The sequence below is a fragment of the Myxocyprinus asiaticus genome, chromosome 36 (assembly GCF_019703515.2).
Source record: "Myxocyprinus asiaticus isolate MX2 ecotype Aquarium Trade chromosome 36, UBuf_Myxa_2, whole genome shotgun sequence".
NCBI classification, from domain to species: domain Eukaryota; kingdom Metazoa; phylum Chordata; class Actinopteri; order Cypriniformes; family Catostomidae; genus Myxocyprinus; species Myxocyprinus asiaticus.
Window position 1 is genome coordinate 29,569,523 of NC_059379.1, and position 22,022 is coordinate 29,591,544.

General features: G+C 40.5%; 1 protein-coding gene across 5 annotated transcripts in view; it reads right to left on the reverse strand.

The window, feature by feature from the left end:
* LOC127426968 (mitogen-activated protein kinase 8-like) overlaps positions 1–22,022 on the reverse strand; it is a 38,619-nt gene that overhangs the window by 10,842 nt on the left and 5,755 nt on the right. For 2 of the 5 annotated variants that reach the window (XM_051674200.1, XM_051674202.1), the window contains exons 2-8: positions 14,478–14,657; positions 14,224–14,353; positions 13,965–14,023; positions 13,516–13,654; positions 12,888–13,053; positions 6,610–6,681; positions 5,605–5,787 (exon numbers count right to left, since the gene is read on the reverse strand). In XM_051674200.1, the coding sequence (XP_051530160.1) occupies positions 5,605–5,787; positions 6,610–6,681; positions 12,888–13,053; positions 13,516–13,654; positions 13,965–14,023; positions 14,224–14,353; positions 14,478–14,599 (871 nt within the window). In that variant the 5' untranslated portion in view covers positions 14,600–14,657. Of the gene's footprint in view, positions 1–4,081; positions 4,556–5,604; positions 5,788–6,609; positions 6,682–8,894; positions 9,016–10,701; positions 10,774–12,887; positions 13,054–13,515; positions 13,655–13,964; positions 14,024–14,223; positions 14,354–14,477; positions 14,658–22,022 lie in introns of those variants that run through there. The other 3 variants (XM_051674203.1, XR_007894882.1, XM_051674201.1) reach the window with 3 other exon arrangements.

Below are 22,022 nucleotides of genomic sequence, written 5' to 3' on the forward strand. Positions count from 1 at the left end.
CTGTAGGTCCATACAATGCAAGTGAATAAGTGCCAACATTTTGAAGCTCAAAAATGCAAAAAAATACAGCGTAAACGTATTACATAAGACTCCAGTGGTTAAATCCATATTTTCTGTAGCAATATGATAGGTGTGGGTGAGAAACAGGTCAATATTTAAGTCCATTTTTACTATCACTCTCCACTTTCACTTTTACTTTCTTCTTTTGTTTTTGGTGATTCACATTTTGTATATCGCCACCTACTGGGCAGGGCGGAGAATTTATGGTAAAAACTGACTTTGTGCCGCTGTTGTCTGGGGAAGCCCAACTCGCGGCCCACAAACTACCTGCATCCAACCTCCTGGTGTACGAAGATCTGAAGAAAGCCATCCTGTAATGGGTCAGCCAAAGCCCAGAGCAACAACGCCAACACTTCACTCGGTCACTGTTCTCATTCACTCGACAGCTCCGTGACACCTGCCGAAGGCGCCGAGGAGGTACTCGATTTGGTGGTACTGGAACAGTTCATCACAAGGCTACCGAAAGATGGAGACATTGGTCCAGGCCACCCCCAATCGAGCAGGAGCATAACGGATACCTGTGAGTATTTAGAGGTGTACATATCAAGCCATGGTGGATTCAGGATGTAATCAAACCTCCATTCACCAAAGCTTGGTTCAATCAGAGGCTTTGGATACAAGCCGGTGGGTGAAGGTAAGGTGTGTGCATGGGGATATTCAATATTACCCTGTAGTGACAGTCACAAAATCATAGTGTCGAGGCTGCGGTTAATTCCCGCCTCACCCATCTACTAATCTTGGGAACTAATTGGCTAACTTATTAAGGGATATGTGTATGGATGGGTCCTGCAACAAAGTGTGTGGTGTGTGACTTGCTGGCTGGGGAGGTGGAGCCAGGGCTGTCTACGTCAGCTCCACATCAGGAGGACGTAAGGGAGGGGGAAGTCCCTGGATTCCCCAGCCCTTAGAGGATTCCTCTGCTGGGGATTTCCCTCTGGAGTAGACACAAGACGAGACCCTTAGGCACACCTTTGATCAAGTGAAAGTGATTGATGGTCAGTGCCAGTCCAGCCAGACGTTGCACTCGCATATCTGTATTTTTCAATTATTAAGGATCGGTTGAATCGAATGACGCAGGATGATCAGACAAAGGAGGGTACAACTGTTAGTGCCGAAGAGCCGTCGGGAAATGCTATTCCAGACGGCTCATTATTTTTACATTACATTTACATTTATGCATTTGGCTGACGCTTTTATACAAAGCGACTTACAGTGCCCTGATTACAGGGACAATCCCCCTGGAGCAACCTGGAGTTAAGTGCCTTGCTCAAGGACACAATGGTGGTGGCTGTGGGGATTGAACCAACAACCTTCCACTTACCAGTTCAGTGCTTAAGTCCACTACACTACCACTACACCAGTCATTATAATCCGGTGGCGGGTCACTTAGGGCAGGGAAAAACACCAGACATTCTGATGGCATTTCTATTGGCTGGGCATTCGCGGGGATGTTCACAGGTGGTGTGCAGTATGCAGTGAATGTCGCTGCTGGTGAATCTGCCGGCCAACCCAAGAGCGCCATTGCGCCCCCTTCCGTTGATCGATGTCCCCTTCTAAAGAATTGGCATGGACCTCGTCGGGCAGTTAGAGCAGACAGCACACGGGCATCTCTTTGTGTTGGTTCTGGTGGACTACGCAACGCGATATCCAGAAGCAGTACCTCTGCGCAAAATCTCAGCACACAGTGTTGCGGAGGCACTCTTCAGAATAATCTCCTGAGAGGGGATTCCGAAAGAAATCCTCACTGATTAGGGCACAACGTTTATGTCACGTACACTATGTGAACTGTACGAATTATTGGGGATTAAATCGATTCAGACCAGTGTTTATCACCCCCAAACAGATACTTGGTAGAACGATTAAATCAGACACAAGAGAATATGATTCCTAAATTTGTGCACAAAGATGCTCAAAATTGGGACAAGTGGCTCAAGCCCCTATTATTTGCAGTACAGTAGGTCCCGCAAGCCTCCACGGGGTTCTCTCCATTCAAATTATTGTACGGGTGTCAACCGCGTGGCATGCTCGACGTCCTACGTGAAAATTGGTTGAAGGCACCTTCAAACAGCAAAAACGAATTTCAATACTTTCTTGACATGAAAGCAAAACTCCACACACTAGGGTAATTTACACAGGATAATTTGCTCCAGGCTCAAGAATGTCAAAGCCGGCTGTATAATAGGGGTACTTGGCTATGGGAATTGGCATTGGGAGATAAAGTCCTTGTATTACTCCCCACATTGAGCTCTAAATTACTCGCCAAGTGGCAAGGACGCCAAGAGGTCACACGGCGAGCCAGGGAAATCGATGAGGTTAAACGAACCGATAGAGGCAGACCATGTCAGATTTACCACCTCAATCTCCTAAAACCGTGGAGAGAGGCGGTCCCCGTATAGGAGTTCGGACTGGAGGTGAACTTAAAAGCCATCGATCAAGTCATCTGGTAGGACATGCGGAGACCATTTCTGACTGTCACAAGTTACGGAGGTTGCCAGGTTGCAAAGAGAATTCTCTGACGTGTTATCGCCTCTTCCCGGTCGCATGAATCTCATAGAGTTTTTTATATTCATGATTATTTATTGTTTGTTTATTTTGTTTTTATTTTTATTTTTGTCTTAATTTATTCCTTTTATTCACTGTACAGCACTTTGGTCAACCTCGGTTGTTTTTAAATGTGCTATATAAATAAACATTGATTGATTGATTGATAGAGCACCATATCAAAACCACCCAAGGGGTAAGCAGTCGTCCCTACCAATTACCCGAAACAAAAAATTGGTTCAGGAAGAATTAAAGGCCATGCTAAATATGGGGGTAATAGAAGAATCCCACAGTGACTAGGCCAGCCCGGTGGTGCTAGTTCTGAAGAGTGACTGCTCGGTCCGGTTCTGTGTGGATTATAGAAAAGTCAATGCGGTGTCTAAATTTGATCCATACCAATGCCTCTGATTGATGAACTGCTCGATCAGTTAGGCGTGGCTCGCTTTTATTCGACACTGGATTTGACAAAGGAATATTGGCAGATCCCCTTAACTCCCATGTCCCATGAAAAAGAAAAAACAGCATTTTCCACACCGTTTTTCTTATACCAATTTATCACCCTTCCTTTTGGTTTGTTCAGGGCCCCGGCTACGTTTCAGCAGCTCATGGACAGAATCCTCAGACCACACACTGCTGCCTATCTGGACGATATCATTATTTACAGTTATGACTGGCAACGGCACCTGCAGCATCTGAAGGCTGTCCTGAAGTCGTTGAGACGGGCGGGACTCACGGCAAACCCTAAGAAGTGTGCAGTATGGATGGGTAGAAGTACGGTATCTGGGCTTCCACTTGTGTCATGGACAGGTGCGGCCCCAAATTGATAAAACTGCAGCGATTGCAACCTGCCCGAGACCTAAGACCAAAAAAGAGGTGAGACAGTTCCTGGGGCTGGCTGGCTATTATCTTGAGGCACAAACCTATCTATTTGACTGTCACCAGCCCACTGACTGATCTTACTAAAAAGGTGGTACCAGATCCGGTCCAGTGGATGAAGCCATGTCAGCAGGTGTTCACGCAGGTGAAATCTGCACTTTGCGGCAGGCCGTTACTGCATTCTCCTGACTTCTCTATCACTTTTATCTTGCAGACAGACGCATCGGACAGGGGGGTGGGAGCAGTACTGTCCCAGATGGTGGAGGGGGAGGAGCACCCCGTGCTGTACATTAGTCACAAACTCTCACTGAGGGAGACTAAGTATAGCACAATAGAAAAGGAGTGTTTGGCCATGAAGAGGGCGGTCCTCACCCTCCGGTACTATCTGTTGGGGCATACTTTCACCCTCTGTTTGGACCACACCCCAATCCAGTGTCTCCATCACATGAAGGATACCAACGTGCGGATCACCCGTTTGTATATCTAGCTCTCCAGCCTTTTAAGTTCGAGGTGGTCCACAGGCCGGGGGCGCAAATGGCTGTGGCGAATTTCCTCTCTAGAAATGGGTGGGGGGGGGGAGTAAGTCACAAGCCGGATGGCTCACCTGTCTGAGTCGGGCGATGGGGGTATGTGGTGATGGGGCGTGGCCGAGCGACGTCTGTAGAGAGCGAGGCCACAAGAGGAAGTATGGTAAGGATTGACACCTGTGGGAATTTATCACTAACAGCTGTTTGTGAGAGCTGAAAGGGATATTGTAACAGTTCAAAGGATGGGCAAGGAGGAGGCGGGAAACAGCTGAACAGTAATCAGAGTTTAATGGTAAACTTCAACCAACATAAAATAAACATAAACAAACACATACACTTGCAGCATGGCCACATGCATCTCTCTCTCTCTCGAACTGGCGCCTCCAGCTCCCCTTTATCTCGCTCTCCCGCTGATCAGCTGATTCAGCGCCGGCCATGCATCATCGCGGCTCGGCCACGCCCTCCTCCTCGTCACAGATATAAAAGAGCAGTCCAGTCCGCCGGAGGAGAGAGAGAGAGACGCACCAAGCTGTGTGTGTGCACATGTTGTGCTGAAATACAAATAGTGATGAAAATACTGTAGTAGAAAGTAGAAATAAAGACTCGTGGATTGTTTATCCGGCTCCCGCTTCCTCCTTTACAAGAGAGCTAAGAACCTGTCACACCATATTTTCTCCTATTTATTTTTAATGGTCCTATGCATCATATTTTATATTATAGCTGTTTTTACTTAATGTATATTATTCCATGTGTGTTTAAATCACTGTAACTTGTGTTATATTATCCAGGCATTAAGCACTGGGTTCAGGAGTTCTTTCAGAATATACTTGTAGTAAAATACATGTGCACTAGTATAAAGATGCGCTCTTTACTCATCTGCATCAAAAACATGGAAAGAACATAATGAAGCAGTGATGCAGATATAAAAATGCTTTAATAGCATTAAATAGACCTATATTAACTCCATGAATTGACAGCTGAATGCTGAAAGGTCCGTGCAGTAAACCAGAATAATTATGTTTGTAGAACAGCAATGCCTACTGTAAAGGGGTGAAATTATTTTCCATGTCATTCATTTTGGCCTAGGTGTGATTAGACCTTTTGTCGGCAGTTTATCTTGCAAATTCATCTTGGATTTGGAGTGAACAGGCCTTTAAGCAGTGTGTTAGACTCAATCACCATTTACTTTCATTATATGGAAAGCAAATGGAAATGCAATGAAAGTGAATGATGACTGAAGCAAACATTCTGCAATCTTTGTTTGTGTTCTGCAAAAGAATGTCACACGAGTTTGAGATGGTATAAGTGTGAGTAAATGAGGAATAATTATCATTTTTGGGTGAACTATTCCTTTTACATATCAGTTTACACCTAATAGTGAAATAAAGTACCTATTATTTATTGAACATACTGAACAGTGACACCTGAATCATGGCACAAATCAATCCATGAGAAATTTTAACCATTACACCAATACTTTGAACATGGCTAAAATATCAATTTTATAATACAGTTTCTAATAGCAGTATACATCAAAACTATTTGCAGAGCAACAGAGCACTGCTTAAATATTGAAAAAGATAACAGACAAATCTCTCACCTTTTAGTTTATTGTGTTCGGAGTCTGCAGGGAACAGCACATCTGGGAAGAGCTTCTCAAAGCTGTAGCCAGCATAGCGGGGCCTGTTCTCCACGTAAGTCCTCACAGACTGGTTCAGTTTCATCATGAACTCCTGAGATGGCGTGCCCAGCTGCTCGATTACCTTGTTCCACTGGTCAATATCTTCAGATTACATGCTAAGGAAAACTACTGACTGGTGCCTCACATGCCTCTCTAAACTGGCTTAGATGTCAGATTTGAAATCATTCATATATAATAAATTACTAGACGCATTATAAATTCAATGTCAATGAGCGCATTTACATGCACGTTCTTACACCGATTATGCTTATGAAGGTGACAACGTGTGTGGTCACGTGAACGCATTAAACGCCGTTCCTTTATCGGTGTACAGTCATAAACGGCATGAGAATAAACTGATCGACATGGGTAAATTTTTGCCCGTTACAGCGATTTTGCTGTCCATGTAAACACTTTAACCGCCGTTCTAACCGGATTATCCAATGTGTGCACGTGTTGTATCCCGATTATTTCAAATGTCATGTAAACGCGGATTTCATGCTTTGTTGGATTTTTTAAATAAACTGATTTTTGGGAGTAGTCACTGTATTGGTGTGCATGTACACGCACTCATTGTTGCCGTATCAGGCTGGTGGGGACACAAACAAAAAGAGCAATATTTTGATAGCGCCAGAGCCATATTGTTTATATTTAAGGGGGAAATGAACCTAAATGCCTTACTTTAAGTTGCATTTGCATATTAAGCTGGGATAGGAGAAAGTATTTTAACAAAGAAAAAAAATAACACATTTCAGCTTTAAAATACTAAAAAGAGATTGAATTGCAAAAGCAATTTTTCATTCAATTTCAAAATCTTCCCATCAATGATAAACTACAGATTAAGGGAACAAATGACAAACCAAACAATCAGTCACACACAGAGACATTTACAATGGAACAGTAAAGACAACCAGGTAAGGATACGGTCTGTGCCAGGAAACAACACACTACCTCTGACCATTTCAGCCATGATGCAGCCAATAGACCAGACATCAACTGAAAAATGAAATGAGAACCAAATTAAAATGCCAAAAAATCCCACAAATGAAATGGCATGCTTAATGCCATTTTATAAAAAAAAAAAAGGACAACAAAACACACACACACACACACATATATACATATATAATAGGACAAATAAACAACTGGGTGCATTAATGTGGATGCAACACAGCTAAAAAGTAACATGCAAACATGTTATTGTGCAGTCACAGGTGTGTCAGGGAAGTACTGCTGGTCACTGGCATTACTGGACCAAAGCATTCAATAACCCGTACAAAACAAATTAACTTTTAGAGGAACAGAGTGTGACACTGGGTCTCATTCACTAACTGTGTGCGCACACACTTGTGCGTACAACCTGTATCTGTTCAATTTCCACACTTTCATGCAGAAATCATGATTCATCAAGTTTTTTAATTCAAAATCTAGGATAAAATTTAGAACCAACTTGAACAACATGTGCACACAAATCACAGACTCCTCGGGTCTTAGAAACATTGAATGAGGGAAATCCACAAAGAATTAACTGTGCCTGCTAAAAACGTTGTTTATTTATCTGTTGTCTGCACTAGGGCTGCAGTGATAAAAAATTTTTAAAAAATCTCTCGATCCGATTCCAATACCTGAACCCTCAGTAACAGCTGATACCGATCCCGATCCAATTCCAGTGTTGTTTTTATCATAATCAGTTTAGAACATCTATACCTGATTGTGTGGAACTGTTTATATGGAACGAAACACAAACCTTTAACTACACATTATTTCATTATAAAATAGAGAGAGAGAGAGAGAGAGAGAGAGAGAGAAAACAATTACATAAAAAGTGTCTAGTCTAGTAAGAAAAACTTTATCCCCTTTTCTCCCAGTTTGGAATGCCCAACTCCCACTACTTAGTAGGTCCTCGTGGTGGCGCGGTTACTCACCTCAATCCGGATGGCGGATAGTCAATCCGTGCATCTTATCACGTGGCTCGCTCTGCATGACACCGCGGAGACTCACAGAACTGGAGGCTCATGCTACTCTCTGCGATCAACGCACAACTTACCACGCGCCCCACTGAGAGTGAGAACCACTAATCGCGACCACGAGGAGGTTACCCCATGTGACTCTACCCTCCCTAGCAACCGGGTCAATTTGGTTGCTTAGGAGACCTGGCTGGAGTCACTCAGCATGCCCTGGATTCAAACTCACAACTCCAGGGGTGGTAGTCAGTGTCAATATTCACTGAGCTGCCCAGGCCCCCAAGAAAAACTTTCTTTTAAAATGGTATACTGGATAATGCAACAGCAAAATTAACAGTTATTCCAGTGAAAGTCTTCAGCAGAAAAGAAGCCAGTTCTCTTTACACATTTTTAAAACTTGTATTTGGACTTGAATGGATTCAGTCAACTTACACATTATTGTAATTTAATATAAATAAAATAAAATAATAATAATAATTATTATTATTAGTTTTATTAATAATAATAAAAATAATAACAAGAAAATATTATATATATTTTTTTTAATAGAAGTAACGGATTTCAGTCATAATTTCTTAACTTTAAAGGGGTCATGATATGCTCTTTTTGTTTTTGTTTCATTATCTCCTTGAGGTCCACTGATAATGTTAGTAAAGTTTTATTTCACCAAAACAGTCATAATTTTGTAATATATGATAATTTTCTACTCCATATCTGACCATCTTTCTGAAAAGCTAGATTTTGCCTTAGCTCCTCCTTTAAACTTCAATGTAAACACCCTCTGTTATGATTGGCTAACAGCATGCAGCCCCTCAAATTCACCCATTTTTGAAACTCAATCGGAAGAGAATAAACAAGCACCAAAACACTAGAAATGTACATTTCACAGTTTACACACAATGCACATCCAACACACTGCATCAGAATATATTACAATATTCATCTCAAACACAACTGTTAACACTCACACCCTGTCTACACCGGACGTTATAGTCAATGATGCTGTCTACCATGGAAGCGTCCGCTGCGGTGCGTCACTCCAACAGTAAACAAACAGGTGTCACGTTCCATTTTACTACTGCCAACAACACAATGAAACGTTTCAGAAAGTTTGTGTCGATGCGCCGGTGTAGACAGCCTCAAGCCATTGTGTCACGTCAACGGATGCGCCCAGTGTACACAACGTGTCAGCATCATAAACAATCATGACATTTGAAATATTAATGAATGGAACTGTTTACTTACGTTTTTTTAACGGGTCCAATAGTGTTTTTAACTGCCCCATATCCTTCAGTGACAATTCCTTGGCAAAGACTTGTTTTTTGACTGCTTCAAAAGACGCACACATCCAGTTTATCATCCTGCACTGAGGTGCACATCGCCGGAAACAAATCAAAATGGTCAAAGACGTCCATCTAGTGTGTGTTTACATACACCAACAATTAAATATAGCGCAGATAGGCAAAAGAACAGTTTGTTGAGCAGTTAAAGCAACAAAACAACAGGAGCCACAGCAGCTGATGAAACGCATCTTCTCTTCAGAGTTCAAACTTGACACCGCATCTTTTAAAAATGTGCCAGAGAGATGACAACAGTCAAAGACATCTGTGTAGTACATGATTGTATACAAAAATAATTAAAAATAGTCAAGATGGGTCCCCTTTCAAGTTCAGGAGTAGTGAGGCCACAGACAGTAGGCCTTTTGTCCTTCTCTCTGTCTCTGTTCACGAGCCGAGTGAACATCAGTGGGCGGGGCCATGAGTGTGATGATTTTAAAATAGGCATTGATGTTGTTGCTGTAGAGGCCGTCTTGAATTAATGAGTACCCCAAGTGACGTAGAGTTGTCACGGAAGTAGAGAACAGGGCATTTTGGCAGCTTGGTTTCAATAAATGCTTTTATTGCATTGGAGATTAAGTTTTGAGTTCTGGAATTTACAGTATGTTTTTATAGTAGAATTACCTCTTATATGTTAAAATATCAAGGAAAATGTGATTCCTCATGACATGACCCCTTTAAAACCCTGGGGCTTTTATTTTGACACTCCAAGAAGACAATGACCTTAGAGTGTCTGTGTTTTGGCTAGTTAACAGTAGTTTAATGCTTTTCACTCAAAATCTGGTGAATTGCTCCTCTGGTTCCAGTCTCAGTGCATGTTATAAGTGAACCGAACTATCCAGCATCTCATCTGAGATGTAGTTTGTGTGGAGCGCTCACATATAGACCGTATTCACTGTGCTACTGCGAACAAGGTCTATTGCGAGCCACCCTGAGTGCTGAAAACACTAGCGCGACATCAGCCTGTGCATGCTATGTGTGTGTGTCACACATCAGAGCACTGCTCATTTACTGAAGCGTGCTGCGCATGCAGACTATATTTCTATTTATTAAACACAGCCTTATGAGATACACTCAGTAATCGTATGTCTTCAAGAGACTTTGAATACAATGAGCAAGTCATATGGACTACTTTAAAGGTGTTTTCATGGTTCTTTTATGCCATTTTTGGCGCAACAGTTCGCCCTGGAATGCGTTAAGCCTAATTTCTTTTTTTTGAGAAATATTATTATTATAACTAAGTGACCCTTCAAGTTATTGTGTGTTAAAGCTCAGTCTGGGATAGGTTCTGCCTGTACAGTCATATGCACAGCTGCTGTGAAGAGATATCAAACACAATTATGTGTAGACCCCAATATAAAAGGTTTTTGTGTTTCAACTGATTTTCAGAATGGCACACTTGTTTTTACTCGAAGACCTTGCTGTGCATGCTCTCAATTGAGAGAACATCTTTAGAGAGCATAAATTGGCACTTGTGTGGGTGAGGTTGTGCGGAAATAATCCAGATTCATCAACATGAGAACAGGGGTAAGAACAAACTAATGCGCTCATGCACCTTTTGTGAATCCAGCTAAACATTTTTATGCATATAAGAACACTTGTACGCAATTATTAGTGAAAGAGACCCACTGACACCTAAAACAAGTGGCACCATGATCCAACTACTCACAAAATCAATGCAAAATGCAAAAGATATAGAGGCTGAACAAGGATACAGTCCCTCCCTGGAAAAAGGATTTTGTGCCGCACCATCTCTGCCATAATGCAGCCAACAGCCCAAATATCCACTAAATGAGCGTAGCATAGAGGAAGAAGAGAGGACATCAGCAAAGCAAACAGGGCAGCGTGATTGGTGAAGTTTTTGCCGAGTTTGACCCATTGCCAATTTTTATCAGTGCTACAGTTCAGAAGTAAACATCAGAAACTTCTGCTTTAAATATTTTCGCACTGCAGTAAACCACTTTCCCTCCCCAATGTGGTTTACGCAACTAGACTGAATGACTAATGCTGTTTGTATCTATAGAGGGGAAATGCTCTGCGCTACAGGCAAACATATCCAGTGTGCTTGAGCATGCAGATACAATGCAACTAAAACTAGTTAAGCTGAACAAAAATCCCTCAAGAAACTTTAAAAGAATAGTTCATCTGAAACTTAAAATTGTCATTATTTACTCAGCCTCATGTTGTTCCAAACCTGTATGACTCTATTTCTTCCGTGGAACACAAAACGATACATTTTCAAGAATTTTACTGGTTGTTTTTCCATGCATGTAGAATGCATGGGGACTAAGGCTTTCAAGACTTTTTCAAGACTTTCATTTCATTTAGGTGCAATATTTCATATTTCAAGACTTCTGAAACCACACTATGACTTTGTGAGGAACTCAATTTAACTCGTTATTCACTGAACATATTGACATCTATCCAAGCTCTCATTGATGCGTTCATGAGACAAGTAATGATGTTCGATTTGTTAACAAATTGTAATTTTGAGTCAGACTTTTCAATGAATCGTTTGATCGTCTTAATGACTTGTCCACAAATCGGACTGATGTGGTTCTCGAGTTCAACTCACTGACACAATGATCCAGATACAGCTATCTAGAGAGTTAGATTACCAGTAAGTAATGACTTCAATGTTGATCTGCTCTTCATATAAGCAATAGCATGACTTGAAAAGACTAAAGTGCACAAGTCGAATGGACAACATTTATGATGCTTGTATTGTGATTTTGTGTTCTCTTTTGAAGCTCGAAAGCCTCAGTCCCCAATGTGTGAATGCAAAAAAAAAAAAAAAAAAAGAAAATACAACTCATCAAAATGTTTAATTTCTAAATCTTGTTTGTGTTCCACAGAAGAGTGGGGCTGAATATTGGAACAAATTTCCCGATTTGACTTGATTCCATTTTCGATTCATATGGGTATATTTTAGTTATAATGTCCATTTTGCTTGCATACGAAAGAGATTCTCACCCAGCTAATGCTGATAATTATACAGGGGACATTCTAACTAGGTACATTATGAAAATATTAATTTTACTAATTATATTTTATTATTTTTGTATAATTTTGGTCAAATTTGAGCTTTTTAACAATGAACAAATCCATGTATTCCATCAATAAATATGCCATTATATTGAAAACATGTATCATGTTTATTGTTAACATGCATAATTTGTTCTATTTACAAGTATCAACATTATTTTAATAAATATGTGCTAAACACTGGTACTGTCTCTTATATCTGTAAATGATCGCATATTAACGAGAGAGGTTTCGAATCACTTCGTAATGATCAATAACTGACTGTAAAGAACAGAAAGGATATTAAAAGAGACATTATTTAATAAAAAATGGATCGTGGGCATCTCAGTGCTGCACTTCTTCGCCACTATACTACTCAATCACTGGTGAGTGAAATCTCAACAATTACCAGCAAGTTGCGAATCACAGAACTTTTTAGTCACATAGCGTGAATTTGGTGATGTGAGTGTGAGTGATTTCCTCTCAATGTAGTGGAGGGTTACTCATAGAGAAAAAGATAGATCTTGGGACTTAAGAATCGATATCGAGATCGAGATCACTCAAATGAAGATCGGGATGCATCAGAAAATCTACAGTATATTTTTACGCAGTCCTATGGAAGCAGAAAATAATATGGGTTTGCAACAACTTGAGGGTGAGTAAAAGATGACAGAATTTTAGGGTGAACTATCCCTTTAACGGTAAAACACCAAAGCCGTTTGGTGTGACTAAAGTACATTGGAGCTATCATGAAATGCAACGTGTATCCTTTCTGCAGAATTGTATGGGGGTGCTCGTCAGGTCATTTGGGACCATTTCCGTGGGCATGCTGCAGAGCGGTAATCAAACGGTGGCATGGCATCAGGTTAGTACTCACCATTGGCTTGGTAACCCATTCCAAGAATGACCTCAGGGGCACGATAGTAGCGTGTCACTACGTAAGGGGTCATGAGAAGGCCGGTGGCAGCGGTCCGGGCCAGACCGAAGTCAAGAATCTTCAGCGTACAGTCAGATTTTACTACTATGTTACTGGGCTTCAGATCCTGTAAAGAGAGGAGGTCAGAGGTCAACAGGAAGGTCACATTCTATCATGCTCAGAGGTTGAGTGGAACTTAATTCAAGAGAGAAAACAGACAGTCAAGGATTTCCATTAGAAGTTCTACTAGTCCATCTATACTGACTAACAAAGCCAAAATGCTGTAACTATGCAAGCAATGAAACTGAGAAAATTGCCACAAAGGTTTGTGATTATTCAACCAAACATGTGTTTTAAAATAGTCTCACTCTGATTCCTCTGAATCTGGGACTAGTTAAGCCATACCTTTAGGTCACAGGACAGATCATAGTCTAAGAGACCCAATTTTCAGTTATGTGTAGTTTATCGCATTTTGACTTTGCACCTCAGGTGGGAAGTGCTGTTTGTATGGTGCGTGAGTGACCAATCATTGGGTTGTTGCCCTTGAAGAGCATTTCAAATCTATTTCCGTATTTCTGAAGACGCATACCCTGTGTATGATGCCGGCAGCATGTAGGTGTTTGATGCCACAAAGCATCTGATAAAGCAGGTAGGAGAGTCTCTCATGGTCCAGCTCCATTTGAATCACCTGGCACAGGTTAGCATCCATCAACTCCATCACTATATAACTGCAGACAGGAGATTCAGGAGACTTGCATTGAATGGACCTATAGATCTGAGATATTCTTCTAAAGATCTTCATTTGTGTTCAGCAGAAGCATGAAAGTCATACACATCTGGGATGGCATGAGGGTGAGTAAATGATGAGAGAATTTTCATTTTTGGGTGAACTATTCTTTTAAGGCCGCACATGACATTTGTATTCATTCAAGGCCAAGTTTATATTATGCAATATGCAAAATGCATCATAGATTTTACAAGCCAAAGCACATAATACTTCCATTTTGTTTCAATGAAATCACAGCAGAAATAACTTACACATCCTGGAATTCTTCAAGTGTCTTCTGTGGCGTGAACACGTTTAGTAAGCCAATTATCTGTGAAATTAAAGCAGAATGCATAATGCAGTATCGCACTCTTGTATTTATCTAAAATGATATGAAGGAATATGACCTGAAAGTCAAAGCTCTTTCAATTCCAGATATATTAAAGCAAAATAAACTAAATAAAAAAGAGGGATATATACTGTATATTCACACACAATAACAGACAAAGAAATGCATAGAACAACACTTACATTTTTGTGGTTAACACATTTCATAAGGACCAGTTCTCGGTAAGCCCGTTTGGCATGTGTTTGGTTCTGAAAGGGTCGGCTAAGTTTCTTAATTGCAACATTTCGTTCAAGGACGTGGTCGTATGCTGAGCTAAAAAACAAAAGACAAGCTTGTCATTTTCCAACTTGTGTGAGTCTTCACTTACCTAGTTTCTTAGATTTAGTTTCTTTTATAATTTACAGGTTGATAGAGATTACATTTAAACCAAATTTACCAGACGATGCCTTGTGCTCCAGATCCAATTGGTCTTAAATTCTGATACCGCTTCAAAACAGTGAAAGTTGAATCTCCTACATCAATACTGTAATATTCTTTCTCACGCTTATTCCTGTTCATGATGAAAACGGTGCTGACTTTTTCTTGGTCATTCAAGAAGAAATTCACCTTCAAAAATCTGAAAAGACACAAAAAGTAGACATTTGTGAGTGAGTAGATGGCTGTCTTCAAGTTCTCTAGGGGAGGCTCACTTTCACCCAATTTGAAAACTCCTGCCCTATATGAAGAATAATGTGTAAACAAAATTAACAATTAATCATGCCCCTGATCCGTACGTAAAATCCGTAATAATGAATGATACTTCCATCACAGCAATTCAAGAAATCAATCTATTTGCCTCAGTCGGGAATACCCACTGTCCCATATGGTACTCAAAGTCCCAAGCCCCGCTGGGATCAGATGCAATGGCCCACAAATGGCCGGCAAAATGCAAATATGCGTTTGCCCCAGTGTGCCTGATTCACTCTGTCACATGCAAAGTCAGAGAGGACAAGGAAACGATTATATTGGTTGCGCCGAAATGGCCCAACCAGTCATGGTTTCCGAAAATGATAGAGATGCTGTACAGCTCGCCATGGGAAATACAGCTGAGGAGGGATCTCCTCTCTCAGGTTCAATGCACAATCTGGCATCCCCAGCCCAAGCTGTGGAACCTGCATGTGGCCCTTGAACAGAGCACGCTAAATGTGCCAGAACTGACACATTGAGTCATGAACACCATTTTACAGGCCAGAGCGCGAGACGCCTCTATGCACTAAAAGGGAATGTGTTCACTAATTGGTGTCTCTCACATGGCAAAGACCCAGTAAACTGCCCCATACATGAAATTCTCATATTTCTTCAAGAGCGATTAGACGCAGGACTCCGTAAACACTCAAAGTGTATGTGGCAACTATATCTGCATATCACGCACATGAAGCCATCGCCACTATAGGCAAGCATGATTTAATCATAAAGTTCCTTAAAGGAGCAAGACAATTAAACCACCACGGCCGGCTACAGTTCCGACTTGGGATTTAAGTTTAGTCCTAAAAGCTCTCACAGGGCCCCCCCTTCAAGCCTTTGGACTGTTGATTTGTGCATGCTCTCCATTAAGACCGCACTACTGCTGGCTCTGGCCTCAGTAAAACTGGTCGGTTACCTGCATGCACTATCAATCGACAATTCATGTCTGGAGTTTGGCCTTGGTCTTTCAAAAGCCACTGTCAAACCCAGAAAAGGCTATGTGCCTAAGGTCCTCACAACGCCCATCAGAGCGCAGGTGGTTCACCTTCAGGCCTTCTTCCCTCCTCCATTTAATTCGGATGAGGAACAATCATTGCATTTGTTATGCCCTGTGCAGGCGCTACACGCATACGTTGAGCATACACGCCAGTTCAGACTGTCTGATCAGCTCTTTATATGCAACGGATGACGCACGAAAGGAATGTCCATCTCCAAGCAAAGACTTTTTCACTGGACTGTCGATGCAATTGCCCTGGCTTATGAGTTGCAGTGTAAGACTTGCCCAATTGGTGTTAAAGCACACTCAACTAGAGGCATGGCCTCCTCGTGGGCATGGACGAATGGTGTGTCCTTACAAGACATATGTTTTGCAGCAGGATGGTCTTCTCAAAACACATTTGTAAGGTTTTACAACCTAGATGTAATGTCTCTCTCTTCACAAGTCCTCTCTGTTTAGAGCGCTTGTTATTCATTGGCCAAATATATATATACTTATGCTCCTCCCTTTATGGATGAGCTCCCCATCTTTTTACACAACCGCCTGCATTCAGGCCGTTGTATTTACCATTAGTCACAAGCACTTACATTGTAAATAATCTCCCTTCCAGACTGGGTTCGTGAAGGAGTTAATTCATACTATATGACTATAGTTCATATATTCATTCTGAGTGCTCCCCTTCTGGCCCAACACGAGGGTCACTCACTGCAGCATACTTGTGTCGGTCGCTGTCCCATGAGACTGCAGCGTTATGCTTCTTTCTGGGAGGTTATGTCATGTAGTGCAGCATGATGGGATTCTGTTTCCCATATGCGTTAATAAACGCAATGTCAAGTGTACCGAGTCGTAAGGGAACGTCTCGGTTACGTACGTAACCTCGGTTCCCTGAGACAAAGGGAATGAGACATTGCGAATGCTAGCCGCACTGCAAGACTCAAGGCATGAGCGATGCACTCATTTTTTCTGTCAGAAATTCTGAGGAAATGGTGTTAGTGCACCTGTTTTTGCCAAAACAGGAGGGGCTCAAACACCATAGCCAATATTAGAATATTGGCGTTATTGTAGAGAGCTTCCTCTAGGTTGAGGACGAAGGCACTCCCCATATGCGTTAATAAACGCAATGTCTCGTTCCCTTCGTCTCAGGGAACCAAGGTTACGTACGTAACCGAGATGTTTTTAAGGGCCCAAACATACTTCACGCAAGTACATAAATGCAGACTCGAGCGCTTCACCAATGCATGGCAAATACATGGTCCCATTGTACATATATTACGTGCGTTCTTGCGTTGTTCTAGCAGTTACAAACCTCGGACCACAAGTGGACAAAAGACTTTTTTAGACACCAAGAAACCGGATGTTGTGGAGTCAACATGTCGACAGTTGAGGAGTGTGCGTTTGTATTTGCTGAAAAGACGACAGAAAAATATGTTTGTATAATCTAACCTGTTCGGCAAGACTCTACTTAAATTGCTGCTCCGCCATGACAACTGTTTTACAACTTAAAAAGTTTTACATCTAAAGAAATGAATAGTAATATTGAAACGTATGTATGAAATCATGACCACTGAGTTCAGTCATATCTGTAACCTTATAAAAGCTCTTTTATTCTACATGGGGTGGGGGTGCCCTCATGAGGTCAGCCATGTTAAGATCACATGGCCAGCTGAATACTACTTGCTTGATTTTAGTAACTTCCCTGTTATTGGACATTTTCATTGATGGATTAAATTGAAGTTCTACAATGGCATTGGTAACTGAAAACTACTGTGTTTGAAAGATGCAGCTTCCAGGCCACTAGGTGTCACTGCCAATGTAAGTCACTTCGACATACAACATACAAAAATTACTGAGTGCACCTTTAAAACTTGTGGACAGTTTTGCTGCTTCCTTTGGTTATCGTTGTGCTGTACTGATGAGCTGCACACCAGGGCAGGTGAATGCTCGATCTGCGTATATCTTCTCCCTCGTAACAAATATTATCCATAATGAGCTAATTAAACATTAAACATGATTGTAACTTGAGGGCAAAATGTGACTGTCGAATCCGGAGATCAGAGATGGTGAAACGGGTCAGTCATTGAGGCTCTATGACAGTTTGGGCACGCCAAAATGGCTGCTAGAGCAATTCTGGTGGCTTCACCTCCTGCTGGCAGTTTACCATTGCGTCAGCGATCCAGTTCTACATAGTACATATACTGTATATCAGTGGCTCGCACCCGTTTATGCGCTCTATTTAGAACTCAAGCTCTGTTGTGCATTCACTGCCTTCATTTATTCACAGATTTAAGTTATAATATTATATTAATGTTGTTGATATAGCTGATAAAGATATATCATATAATAGGCTATATAGTATTTTATAGTCTATATATAGTATATAAAATACACGTTTGAAAACAGGTGATTGAAAAAAACGCTTCAGTTTACCTGGGCTTATGCACAGGGCAATCTTCACACACTACAAGTTCAGCTGTTCAAGCTCCGTTGTGCATTCGCTTGCAGATGAAAATTTTAATATTATATTTATGCTGTTGATGGTGTGTTTGTCAGTCAGACAGACAGACAGACAGACAGATACTGATTTTATTCAGCAAGGTTTTTCTTCTTCTAAAACATTGTCAGTGCATTGGTAACATCTTGCAGTATTGTTTATTTCTGGTCATATTTTCGTCAAAAATACCTGAATTAAAATTTTTTAATTTATCCTCATAATCCCATCTTTGTTAACCGAAACAAATAACACCTCAAACATTTTTGTATGTAATTTCATTGACGACATTAACACCACTTTCTGGACGTATATTCAGTGTGGCTAAAAACTGCAGTGATTGGCCCTTAACCACCGCGGTGGTAAAATATTGCCACCGCAACAGCCAGGGCAGACAAAAAAAATGACTTAGGAGCCATTGGCTCCTTAACTGAAACATTAAGGAGCCAAATGGCTGTTTTTAGTCACCAAATCATATAATTGCTCAATTTAGATTGTTTAGAAACAAGAAAAGGAAGAAAGCTGATAACCCATTAATCGGAGGTTTAATAAACAGTACATATAGTTGAGAAGATACGTAAGTTTGCATTTCCCTTTTGTCTCATCAATGTTCACACCACTTTCATAATTTATACAAAGAGATAAAACATTTTTGTATTTAGTACTGCCCTACAGAATCTAAATAAACAAATATTTACATAAATTATAGTATTCATATAGAAGTGTTTCCTTCTTGAGCATCAATGAATGTTTACACCTTGTGTAATAGTTGTGTGAGTCCCTCAATTGTCCTAAGTATCAAAAGCTGGATCTTATATACATATATAAGTGGTGCGGGACTTTTGATTATAAACAAGCCCGAAATACACATTGGACTCCTATTTTGAAATGTCTGTGCTCCCAGTTGTGTACACACTGATGGATGATTCGCTGAGAAAGTGACTCTGATTCAAACTGCTAAACTGAGCTCCTGAGTTCACTTCACACCTTCAGTTCTTTTCGGGTGATTCATGAAAGAGTCATTTGGTCACGACTCTCTCACGCGTTCTGGGCTGTGAGGGGCTCGGAGCAAACGCTGGAGGAGATGAACACACAGCACCAGCGGAGGCTTGAGCCCTGATAGGTCCAGGGGGAGGGGCGTTCAAAGAGGGGTAGTCTCTGATCCAATGCTTACAGTAGATGGCGGTAATGCACTATTTTAGCTTGCGAACGGCCATTAAAAAAAGAAAGAAGACTCTCTCACGCTGGGTTTGTTGTTGCGTACGGTGCAGTGAGCTCATCACAACAAAACGGGTGAAAAGCATCTCGAGACACATTGGTGGTGCGCGCTCTAAAGATATACTCTAAAACTCGCAAGAGTAATGTAGGTAATTTTTGTTCTTTATTACCATGTATATTATTAAATTGGTGGATATAAATGAAAATCAAAATTCTTCATATGTTCATTTAGTCAAAAAAATAGTGATGCATCGAAATGAAAATTCTTGGCCGAAACTGAAAATTCTGGACACATTGGGCTGAAAACTAAAAACTGATTATTTTAAATTAGGCTTTGTTTAGAATAATTGAAAAAATTCTACATGTTATTATTAGGGATGCACCAAAATCTATTTTTCTTGGCAGAGAAGAAAAAAACGTTTAGCCTATTATGAACTATACTGGATAATGCAGCAGCTAATTTAACAGTAATTCCAGTGAAAATCATCAGTGAACATGAAGCCAGTTCTATTGGCGCATTGTTTTTCCACACATTATATGTGGACTGGATTCTTAAGTGAACTCTTTTGTATTTATTTTATTTGTGATAGAATATCACATTACTCAGTCAATTTAAATATTATTGTAATGTTATAATAATAATAATAAAGTTATATTATACCATAATAACACTTCAGTTGTAATTTCTTAACTTTAAAACCTTCTGGCTTTGATATTGGCGGGATATTCAGGAAGAACTTTGAGCTGCGCTAAAAACAGTAGCTTCACGAGCCATTTATCATGTGCTGTTGCTATGAGTGTGTCAAAAACAGAGCAGCACTCAATGATGTAAGCGCACTGCGCACGCAGACAATATATTTACTTATTAAATGAATCCTTTGTGATTCACAAAACAATTTTATGGCTTCCAGAGACTTTGAACGTAATACACCAGTCATATGGACTACTTTAATGGTGCTTTTATGCTTCTTTAATGCCATACTGGTGCGTGACAGTAACGGCCATGACACACAATTACACACATTATCTGAGCACTGGAAACGCTTTTCGTTAATGCGCTAATGACCAAGAGAGCCATCACTTCACTTCTGGGGATGTGGACTTTAATGTGCAACATAAACAATACATTTTCTCCATGTGTGTGTTTCTGTTACCATATTTTAGGGTACGTTTACACGACAACGATGTACTAAAAATGGAAATGTTTTTCCTTTGCATTTCTGAAAAGTTTCGCGTACAGACGATAACGTTGTCAAAACGATCCCCGTTCACACGGATCCGCGAAAACGACTAAAAACGCTGTATTAAGCATGCCAGGCTAGTAGTTGGCGATGTCACTTTGTAAAGAAACACTAGTGCTTGCGCACATAAGCATTCTTCCACAGAATGGTGAATACAAACAATGAAAAAAAGTAGGCTATAAAAGCATCTCTTCTAATGAAAAATATAATTAATATAATATAGGCTAACTTGTATAAAAAAGAAGGAAAATATATATAATTCTTTTTTGTAAGAATATGTATAGTTGTATGTAAAGTACTGTACTATATCCCTTATGTATGTCTGGTTATAACTATTGTTTTGTCTATTATGTCACTGGTGATCTCATGTTGGTCTGTTCGCCCTGGAGGTAAGGACGAAGTTCTCAAAGTTCACGCCTATAGACTGAACATGTAATACGCGTGCGCATGACGTCATCATTTTCACAAATTCGCATTTTTGTATGTTTACACGGAGACGATAATGGCATCGTTTTCAAAAACGTGCACTTTGAAACCCGTTTTCAAAAGTTTGCGTCTTCAGGCCCCAAAATGCCGTTGTCGCGTAAATGAACAGCCAAAACGCATAAAATGTTTTCCGTTTTTAGTTGAAAACGTTGTTGTGTAAACGGCCCCTTAAAGTAACAGTTTCTTTTAAATATTTAAAGAAAATATCAGAAATAAAAACAAATATCATTTTCGGTCAAAAATTTTCAACTATAAAAAAATACTGTTTTAGTTTTAGAACTCAAATGAGTTAATTTCATGAATTTAATTAATTATTCTCAGAACCAAGGATTCAGGCTTTGCAAAGAAACTTGCATTGATAAATGTAGCAGTGGCAACAATACTGGACACAACAGTAATAACGGTGAGTAACAAGTGTAATTCTAATGTTTCATCTGCCTGTGTTTGTTTGATATGTAAGGAATTGTATAGTCAGCCACTTTTAATTGCAAAATAAACCATCATCATGACTCCAAAGGGGAGCGGATCAGGCTTATTACAGGCTTATTACATGGTTACTTAAAGAAACGCATAATTCCTTACGAAATTTTGATTTGAGATTAAATTAGATTGAAAATAGTGAAGTATTAAGGTAATAAGGCTGTCTGCTTTCTTATCTGTCCTATTACGCCCATTTTCCCATATTTAAGCGGCAAATTAATCGAGACCCCCTCACCAGTCGATTCATTCGAGGGTGATTCCCCAGCCAGTGAAAACATCGCTTATTTCCTGACACTGACACTGAATGCGTATTGAAGCCTGGAGGTCAAACAGGGGAATCCCGGCACC